At 38.8% G+C, this 11,177-nt stretch overlaps 1 protein-coding gene across 1 annotated transcript; it reads right to left on the reverse strand.

Moving 5' to 3' along the window:
* LOC109225172 (FRIGIDA-like protein 4a) lies at positions 1,680 to 5,869 on the reverse strand. Its single transcript, XM_019389761.1, has 3 exons — positions 4,706 to 5,869; positions 2,869 to 3,044; positions 1,680 to 2,385 (listed from the first exon to the last, which is right to left on the reverse strand). Exons 1-3 carry the CDS (start codon positions 5,589 to 5,591, stop codon positions 1,897 to 1,899), a joined length of 1,551 nt encoding a protein of 516 aa, XP_019245306.1. The 5' UTR covers positions 5,592 to 5,869; the 3' UTR covers positions 1,680 to 1,896.

An 11,177-nucleotide genomic window follows, 5' to 3' on the forward strand; every position in this document is an offset into this window, starting at 1 on the left:
CTAAATGATTCAGACCTTTGCTCATTGAGTACGCTGTACACTTGTACGTCCTCCGTTCACTTTTACTTGGCATGTATATTAAAAATAGATTTTCATTTTTAGTTATCACTTTACGCATATCAAGAGAAGACAAAAAAAAATTTCCTATTATACCCACAGTATTTATTACTCATTTCAAATCATTTTCTCAAATCCAATAAAATATGCGTCAATTAATATAGGTACCATGGTAAATTATGCACTTTCATTTATTATTTTTTAAGGGGCGTGAAAAGTTAAAATGTACCAAGTAAAAATGAACCGAGGGAGTATTTTTTTTTTGGCAGTCACTTATTTGCTCTGGATAGATCTTACTTATCTAGATTATTAAGACGCTCAGTTTTTTAAGAAAACCAACTTTCTCCTCCACTTTTATTGTACAACCACTGTAGAAACTATCACTTGTGCCAACGACCACCTGCGTCTGCCACCTCCACCAGCACCCGCTTCTTCCACTTCACAATCATCACTAGCCATCATTGTACGACAACCACTGCTAGCCTCCTCCACCAATTATTATCACGACAAGTTAGCCATTTCACACCCATCATTACCAACTAACATTACAGCTAACTTTTAAAGTGTATTTAATTATTAAAATTTCAACTTTAAATAGTCATATAAAACTAAACCAATCTTCAGATTTAAAGACATTAGTCCATTTAAATAGTTAGATATGCATTAACATTCATACATCTTTAATTTTAAAAACAGTCGAGCCCTCCAGAAACTGAGACGATATCCAAATAAACCGAATCCATAAACAAAAAGAACTAAACTACTTAAATGTTATTTGATTGATTCCTGACTCTGCGAGATATAATAATTTGTGGGCAACTGAAATGCTATGTTACGGATACAATTCTCATGCCGGACAGATATGGTGTTTGTGCAAACTTTAATACAGAGTGTTGTTTTTCACATGCTCTCTCATTTATTTTTTCCTGTTTTCTCTCCTAATTCACGCATGCAAGTTCATGAAAGCTTCCTGATACTATAACACAATAGATATCCAAGATAATCTCTTTCTTTTTATCTTTTAAGGATGAAGTGGACCCAAGATGATCCTCCAGACTTGCAGCATATTCCCATTTCCCATGGTTCAAACTTACCAAGCATGTCACTGCCAGAGAGACGTAGCAATAACAGACCGTTATTTTGTTGGAAATGATCAGACTAACCAAGTCATGAAGTTGGAAATGATCAAAGTAACTGAGTTGGAAACGATCAAACATAAAGAAGTGCAACACTACAGTTGAGAATATTCTTTAAGAGATATTTAGAAGGCTCGAAAGGCAACTGGCAAAAAGAGAATAACCGAGAGGTTCATCATCTTCGTTATCTGCTTGTGGCAGACATCACATGAAGAAGCAACAACGAACCAATCTATTCACCAGAGATACTATAATCGGACAGCAACAACCCAACTGTTCTCATCAAAAGAATGAGACAACTGTAAACCATCAGCCTCATGTATCTATTCTCAAAGATTGTATGCAACAGAATTCTTTTACGGGACAGCATATATTCAGCATCATCGGCTGTTACTTGGGAATTAAAATTCTCAAACAGATTAAAGTCATTTCCGGGTATTCGCTAGTCATTCCCAATAACACCTAATAGTCGTTTTAGCATATTGATTAATCTTCACAACCACCTAATACTACACATTCAATTAATATCAGAAATACAGCCTGCTATTTGCAAAGCAACAAAGCAGGATAAAAGTCAGAATTAGGAATTAACACACACATAAAGCTACCATTAAAGGTTAGTGATTACTGATTACAAACCATATAAAAAGAAATTCAGATTGGGTCATGATATCAGTTGTCACCAGTTTAGAGCCAGTTATGTCTATCGGTAGTAAACTTGCTGGTAAGCTGGGGCCATCCCATTGCCATAGCCACCATATGGAGAGTAGTTCACTGGGGTGCCTGGAGAGTAGTTCACTGGGGTGCCTGGATATGGGGCAGCTTCTGGAGAGTAAGGATAAGGTGGGCTCCTGTTACCGTAGATGGCAGGTGGTGCAGCATATGCTGGAACTGCAGCAGGGTATTGGGTGTGTGAGGGAGACCTAACAAATGCAGGGGCTACTGGGAAAGATGAGACATAGGCATTTGTTGAACGGCCTGCCTTAGCAGGAGGCATAGGACCAACATTACTGGCTCTTGTTCTTTTATTTGCTGGTACAGCAGCTGGCCTCTTTTTCTCATTCTTGGGCTTCTCCGACTGCTCAAGCTGCTTTTTAAGGTTTTCTGGAGGGAATTCAGCCTCAAGCTTGTATTCTTCAATACACTTAAGGACAGAACGAATTGCTGATTGCTCTTTCTTTGCAGCTAGATGCTGTTAAACATGCAAAAGTAATTAATAAGTAAAACTGGAATAATCATATATAGTTTTTCATCGTCCATACAATAACATGCATGCGCCTTTGTCACAATGAACTTAATTTACTGGAATTGCATACACCATAACAGCAGTAAAGTTCCGAATTAGCACATCAGTACATAAATGGCATGAGAGAAACTAAAGTTTCTTCCAACATTAGGTGAAATGATTAGGGCAACACTTCTGACTATGTCTAGACCCTCTTCAAGAACAAAGGGAAAATATGCAAATCTTGGCAAATCAGAGCACATAAAAATGACTGAACCTGGCTGCATTCACAGGCAGGGAGAGGATAGCAGAAAGAGAGTCAGGACAGATATTGCCAACTACCACTAACGTAGAACAAGACAGTTGAGACATGTGGAGAAAAGATTTAAACAAGATACAAGAAAGCTGGATGAAAATATACATAACAGGAGAAAAAGAATTGGATGATACCGCAGCTCGACCAGAATTATTTGGGTCTTCCAGAATTGCAGTAGCAGCTTTTTTCGCATCTTTTAGATAAGCTTTCAGAAGGGGAACAGGAGGGAACCTATCAGCAAGTCCAACTTCATAAGTGAAATGTACGGCATCAACTTGCTGTCCTCGGCTGATTAATTCTTCAATCATTTCTGCAGACAAGAAGAGGATACAACAGTAAGCTTACATACCAAAAATAATTTGCTGGAGTAACATAGACAAATATGAACTAAACACATATAAGGTACTGTGAGAATCCTTAAACTTACTACCCAGCATACCTACAGACAAACAAAACAATTAACATGGCGTACAAATATGAAAGCAACTAGATAGGAAAAACAGGGGATGCACTGAAAGATCCTAAATGTAGGTTAGTGCACATAAGCAAAAAGTACTCTCCTAGGAGGATTAGATCTAGATCCTGTTGTCAACATGCTCCCCATAGTGTTCTTTTCCAATGATCCAACACAAAGTGGAGCACTAAGGATTAACATTTCATCCACCATACTTCACAAATAGTATGCCAACAAGAACTGTTGGGGGCATGAGGCTTAATATGGTGCCCCTTTGCTTCCGCGGTTCATTTCAACTACACCTCAATCACAAGATATAATTTGTTTCTAGTATTTCAAACCAAGACAAATTTCATATAACTAATATATCATCTACATGTAATATTTTCCACATCTAGTCGGATAATCCTACCTATTGCCAAAAAAATATATTGTACTTCCACAGTAGAAGCAAGGAAAACGCACATCAAATGAGAAGATGCTGGATGCGTGGACAAGGAAGTGTTGATGCTAAAAAGAGTTTCACACTAAGCATGGCAACAACGTAAATCCCTTCTACATCATGTGGCTTACAATAACCTCAAAACATTAGGTTACCTCTGCTAAGACAGCTGCACTTGTTTTAGATGTTTACTTCGGAAAATACAGAATTCAACTCGAGCACAAAAATATAAACTAAGTCACCAGAACAAGGAGATGACCAGCCATGAAAGAACAACATATATCAAACAGGACTCTTATCATTAGGATACAGCTATATCTCAGAGCTCCAATCCACTGCACTACCCCAACAAATGCTCTCATATTAGCAAAACATATTAGCATAAAATAAAAGACCATTTAGCCAGCGACTAGCAAGGAGACACCTGTTGAAGCTGCTCTGCAATTCAAACAAGGAGTACGATACAGCCCTTGCAAAGATACACTTCTCTGATCAGACATTGGACCTTATAAAAAAAGATTTTCTAACACCTATAGTGGATATCAGTAGATAGTAGTCCAATTTAGCTCCAAGAAAACATCCCATAACAAACTCAACCACGGATATGAATAAAAAGGGTAAACAACAAAATGATCTCTCAAGTCAAAGCCACTAAGCACCTAAATTTCCAAATTAACCAGACCCTTCAACTGCAGACCTACTCAAAAGTCACAAGCACAGGTAAAATTCCCCAAAAATTTACTTATGACATGTTAACCTTTTCCACCTGAACAGAAGACCAACCAGACCAAAAACAGCTAGTTCACTATGCATTTCGCTTAACTTAGGCTTATTTCGTCAAATTATAAGACTATGAAAGACAAAGTACTCCTTTTTTTATATGACAGCGGTGGCGGGGCATTTTGCGTGCACCTCGACTATTCCACTGGGTACTGCTATCTCCAGCACCGGGTCACTCTTACCAATGCTTGGACAGATGTGGAAAATCACCAAGCTTTTTTGAGAAATTACTCCTATTTCTCAAGCCAAAGCAATAATATGAACAATATAATATAACATAACACAAAAAAATTACCAGGCATTTTATCACCAAGTCCAAGAGAGACGGCCAATTTAGGCATCTGTTTCCTCCATGCAGACCCAACAACAAGTTTTCTGTACAAATCAAAATCCTCATCCTTCACTATCCCAAAAGTTACCAAATGCTGCAAGAAAGTATGCACATCTGGCGTCTTCACATTCTCAATCCCTCCTCTTTCATCCAAGCTCCTCTTCCATATCTCCGCTATCTCAGTGGCCTTATCCTTAACACTCGGCGTCACCAATTTCCTCTCATTTCCCAGAACCGGGTCCATCATAACTGGAATCAAAGACTCCAACATCAAAACACAGGCCCAGCCCAAATCAAGAGTTGGGTTAGGCCTTTTATCCTCTGGAAACACCTCCGATATCGATTCCAACACGAACCTCGGCGGATCCACGCAGTCTCCTAATGCTTTCGGTATTTCAACCCTAAGTGAATCCAAATCCTTCTTTTTTACAATTAAAAACCTCCAGAAGCTTCTAGAATCCATCTTAACACAAAAGCTCTTCAATTTTAGATACAAACCAGTAGAGTCATCAACTTCGGGTTGTTCTGCACCCTCATCTAGGGCTAAAATAGCAGCTTGCTTGTTTTCGAGAACCTTCTGAAGAGAAATTGAGAGTGAAACGTTCATTGAATTCTCACGTTTTTCGAGGACGTCGAGGGAAGCTTTGGTTTCGGAATCTAGGGTTTGGATTTTAGCTTTTAAGGCTTCGGATTTCTTGAGGATGTCTTGTTCGAGGGAAGTGAAGTGATCGGAGAGCTCTTTCCAGAGGAGTGTGCAGCTTGTCATTAAAGAAGTTTGGCGCTGGAAGTCGTCGAAACTCGGCGGCGGCGCCACCGAGTCGAGTTCGCCGGGATCGGCGAGTGAACCCATGGTTGTTGAATTATTGGAAATGAAGTGGAAACCCTAGAGAGTTATGAGGGGAGGGGGAATTGGGGGAAGGGGACACAGTTTTTGGGGTTTGGTGGTGATGATAAAGTTAAGGTTAGGGGAAACAGTACCATATGATGACGTGGACGAGGATTTCGTTGCCACGTATGTTTATGTCTGCGCAGAGGTTTAGGAAGAGTAATTGCCAAACAATATACTTTCCTGTAATTGATCTCAGGGGAACAAGTGAATATTTTCTGTTTACTATTCGAAATTAGCAATTTTCATTAAACTTCTGCCTGAAAATGTCTAATATTTTCTTACAGTGGCCATATCTTTTCTGACAAATGTAGAGTTCGCCGATTTCATGTTAAACTTTCATTAATAACAAAGACAAATAACATACTAATTGCAAGAGTATAAACTGATCAAATAATGAAGGATAACATTTAACAGTATCAGAGATTACAGTTGACAGAATTGAATTATTGAATTAAGCACTAAAATAGCTTATGTACGTAAATATTAATTTTCAAATTGCTAATGTACACTTGGGAGTGTAGGGTGGAGTGTTGCTTAAGTTAAGGATTTATTGGGTTACGCATATCACAATCGTGGTCTCTTGCTGTTTTGTTTCGTTTCGTTATTTGTCTGTTTCAGTCAGATTTAAGAATTGATTAGTATATACTATTAGGTTTCTGTCTCTCAATCAAGGGTGTGACAAATGTCAGCATATTTATCGACTATCGTCAACTAATAGTCCAAGACCCAAGAGTATGAATTCGAATTTTCAATTATCTAACTCAATTCCCATTATACCTGTTAGCTACTTCCTCTATTCCAATTTATGTAAACCTATTTTTTTTGATCCGTTTCAAAAAGAATGAATCTTTTCTAAATTTGGTAACAATTTAGCTTAAACTTACAATTCTACCCTTAATGAGAAGCTTTTATAACCACAAAAATACTCTGGTCCATTTTTGACTTGTTTAGGACCACAAATTCTAAAAGTCTTCATTTTTTCTTAAATTCCGTGCCCAGTCAAACAGGTTCACATAAATTGGAACGGAGGGAGTATGACTTAAGAAACAAAAAATAATGTAAATTTCTTGGAGTTTTGATAACATTGTCCCAATTATTTAAAACTTGTGCATTTTGTAAAGTTAACTTCATTTGAACTCTATTGGAATACTAACAAATACTTCAAACATTAACAACGACGACGACCCAATAAAATTCTATAAGTGGGGTTCTGGGGAAAATAGTGTGTACGCAGACCTTACCCCTACCCCGAAGTAGTAGAGATGTTGTTTCCGAAAGACCATCGGCTCAAGAAAACGCAAAAGACGAGCAGAGAAAGGAAGGGACAATATATTACTACCATCAAACAGAAACCAAAGAAATAATAACAGCATCATAAGAACTTAAAAATAGTTGAAATGAAATAACAAAACTAGAAAATAAGCTTCGATGCTATAAAAAATGGAATGATAGTGTGAACACAACATTAACTATTAGTAGTTTAAGGCCAATCCTATCGAACTAGCCTTACCTGGACTCGACTACATTCTAACCTACAACCCTAATGCTCGACCTCCACACCTTCCTATCAAGGGTCATGTCCTCGGAAATCTGCAGCAACGCCATGCCACGTCTGATCACCTCTCCCCAATACTTCTTAGGCCGCCATCTATCTATTCTCGTACCTGCCAAGGCCAAACTCTCACATGTCCTCACCGGAGCATCAGGGCTCCTCCTTCGCATGTGCCCGAACCATTTGAGCCTCGCTTCCCGCATCTTGTCATCCATAGGAGCCACGCCCACCTTCTCCGGAGTAACTTCATTTCTAATCTTATCTATCCTAGTATGCTTGCACATCCACCTCAACATCCTCATTTCTGTCACTTTCATCTTCTAGATATGAGAGTTCTTAACCGGCCAACACTTTGCCACATACAACATGGCTGTCTAACCACAGTTCTATAGAACTTACCTTTGAGTAATGGTGGCACTTTCTTGACACACAGGACTCCTGATGCTAACCTCCATTTTATCCACCCCACCCCTATATGGTGTGTAATGTCCTCGTTGATCTCTCCATCCCCCTAGATGTTCGACCCTAGGTACTTAGAATTACTTCTCTTGGGGATGACCTGTGATCCAAGCCTCACGTCCATGCCCACTTTCCCCGACTCGGCACTGAACTTGCACTCCAGATACTCTATCTTAGTCTTGCTCAACTTGAAACCCTTAGACTCAAGGGTATATCTCTAAACCTTCGGCCTGTCGTTAATACCGCCTAGCGTCACATCAATCGGAACTATGTCGTTCACAAATACTTGAAAGAATTATCGAATGTGAAACGCTGCAAGAAATTTAATAAGTTTTCATGCATCGGCTTTGCAAAAAAAAACCTTAGCATTTTTATCAATTACATGTGCTTATAAATTGTATATATACGAACGGAGCTACATACAATTAAAAAAGATTTAAGTGGGTTGTCTTTATTATTTTCATATCGTGCAAATAAAGTGAATATAAATTTATATATTACATTAAAGAATTCCCTTAACATAATGAAACCTTCATACAATGGACATAGATGGTTAAAAATCATCTTAACTCACAAGTTTGAATTGCAATTGTGATATTATCCTACTTTTCAACCTCGTTATTTCCCATGGTAATTGATGTACTAAGATATTGAGATGGATGTATGGGCATATCAAGAGAGATAATAGTAGAAATGAAGATATTCGAAATAAAGTGTGAATGGCCTCCGTGGTGAATAAGATGTGGAAAGCGAGACTTAGATGAATTAGGCATGTGAAGAGGAAATGTACAGATACCCCAGTAAGGAGGTGCAAGAGGTTGGCCATGGCGGGTCTGAGGAGAGATAGAGGTAGGCCTAATATATACTTACAGAGAGGTGATTAGGCAGGACATGGCGTAGCTTTATCTTACCGAAGACAAGATCGTTGATAGGACAGTGTGGGTTGAGAATTAGAATACAAGGTTAGTAGGTAATCAAGTGTGTCTCTTTTCATGCCAATTATATTAGTATTAGTCTCATAATTTCTTATCTGCAGAATTGTAGTATTGTATATTGTTTCTTTTGCTTCGCTTTACTTATCATCTTATCCTATTATTGTTACTGTTTTCTTTTCATCATTTCTTAAGCCAAATGTCTATCGAAAATAACCTCTCTACCTTTATAAGGTAAGGGTAAGGTAAGGTCTGTGTACACATTACTCTCTTTGAACCTTACTTTTGGGATTACATTAGGTTTGTTATTGTTGTTACTATAATTCCACTTTCTACTGTCACGACTTGAAATCCAAACCAAGGGACAGTGATGGCTGATGTCACCCAAATTTACACCATTGATTGGGATTGTGAAGCGGTCGATGCAACTATAATTACCCAACGTGAGTCGGGGTCGATTCCATAGAGAGCTTAGATTGGATTAGGTATATATCTAGACCAAGTGTATGATGTGCCCAAAATTCACTTCCACATGTTTGGTTATTTCTTTCTACTTCTAATTTTTAAGCTAATGTTTGTAAATGAAAAGCTAGAGAACGATATTTTTGTTGTTGTTGTTTTTCAGGTTTATAAAAGATCTAGGGTCGTGACTTCCACCTATGTGGTTACCTAAAGGATCGTAGGCTGTAGGGCAAGTTTGATTGATCGGTGTGTAATATAGTAATCACATACAATTACCCACTCAATACCTCTCAGTAGTTAGAGTGATTTTGCCCAATTTTGGCTTTCCCAAGTCCAAATGGGTAATTCACAAAACAAGTGATAAATGCTCAAGTCGGGTCTTACTATCTCAAGATTCAACCCTCTAATTGGGGCTATCAATGAGTTCACCCCAGTTCCTTGTTAGCCAAGTTTTCCTAGACTTAGTCTCTCTTTCTCAAGTAGAGACTAAGTCATTTAGGCATGAATCAATGTTCGCAACCATTAATTCTTAAATTCAAGCAAGAACTAGGCTAAATATCACTTACCCAATCACAAACAAGTCCTAATCAAGCACCCATTAGGTACCCAATCTAGGGTTGGGTCACAACCCTAGCTAAGAATTTAGCTACTCATAGAGAAAATTGAAGAAACTAAAGAAGAAAATAAGAATAAACTCATAATAGATGATAAAGGGAAGAAAATCCAATGTTAAAATGATAAACTATTACAAAGTTACCCAAAGCAGTAGAGGAAAAACGACTATCTATTTTCTGGTGTTCAAACTTAACCCAATTTTGACAAAAAAAAGACTATTTATCCACATCTAAAATTATCGGACAAAATTGCCCCTGCGGAGGTTCTGCGGCCGCACAATTCTGTGTGCGGTCCGCACTTTGATGTTGGCTTGACAGGATGGATCTCTGCGGCCGCAAAATTCTGGGTTGCAGTCACACTTCTTCAAATTCTGCGGACCGCACATTTATGAGTGCAGCCACACTCTTGAGCTTGAGCTTTGACATGAGAGACTTCTGCGGACCGCACATTTCTGAGTGCCGCCGCACTTTAGAATTCTGATGCCGCACAATAATGGTGCGGTCCGCACTTCTTCAAGGACCAAAATCTCATCTCTTTGAACCTCATCTTCTGCGGTCGCACAATAATTGTGCGGTCGGCACTTTGCAAAGGGAATCTGTCAGAGGTTCCTTCATGGTCTGCGGCCTCACACAATATTGTGCGGTCCACACTTTGCTCTTTTTTGCTTTGCTTTAGTCCTTGTCTAAAATTAATCCTTGAGTTGATTTTCACCTCTTTGGCTCATTTTCCAATAATCCTGGAAGTAAGCACATTTTATCAGTTCTCGGGAAAACCTTTAAGCATTTTTGGGCTAAAACAAAAGTAAAATGGACAGGTTCACTTCTTCTTGAGTCTCCTCGACAATGTAGAGGATGTGGTCCCTAGACGGGTTCACTTTTTCTTGAGTCTCCTCTACATACTAACTCCTAGTTTACCATCATACTAACTCCTTCCATTGCATTTACTTGCTTGTGACATTGCACTTGTTGAAGTTGAGCTTTGGCGAGTTGATTCATTGTGGTGGTCAACTTGGCAATTGCCTGCCCATGATCATGTAATTCTTTGTGCAAGTGAATCATATTTGGATCGCCTTGAGAAATGTTTACTCTACTTTTCCATGCTGATGAAGTATCTGCCATTTCATCAAGAATCTCACAAGCTTCCACATATGGCATTGTCATGAAATTTCCGCCGGCAAGTTGATTGACCACGCATTGATTGGTAGTGTTGATACCCCTATAAAAAGTTTGTTGAATCATAGCCTCCGTCATATCATTATTCGGGCACACTTTCACCATAGTACGGTACCTTTTCCATATCTCATGCAAAGGCTCATTGGGTTCTTGTTTGAAAGCTAGAATCTCATCTCTAAGAGTTGTCATATGCCCGGGAGAAAAGAACTTGGAAATGAATTTCTCGGCCAATTCATCCCATGTATGGATAGAATGTTTGGCAACCTCTCTAACCAATCCAAAGCCTTCCCCCGCAGAGAGAAAGGGAATAGCCTCAATATTAAAGCATCCTCGGAGACGTTTGTCTGTTTACCCC

Source organism: Nicotiana attenuata, chromosome 5, assembly GCF_001879085.1.
Source record: "Nicotiana attenuata strain UT chromosome 5, NIATTr2, whole genome shotgun sequence".
In the NCBI taxonomy this organism is placed as follows: Eukaryota; Viridiplantae; Streptophyta; class Magnoliopsida; order Solanales; family Solanaceae; genus Nicotiana; species Nicotiana attenuata.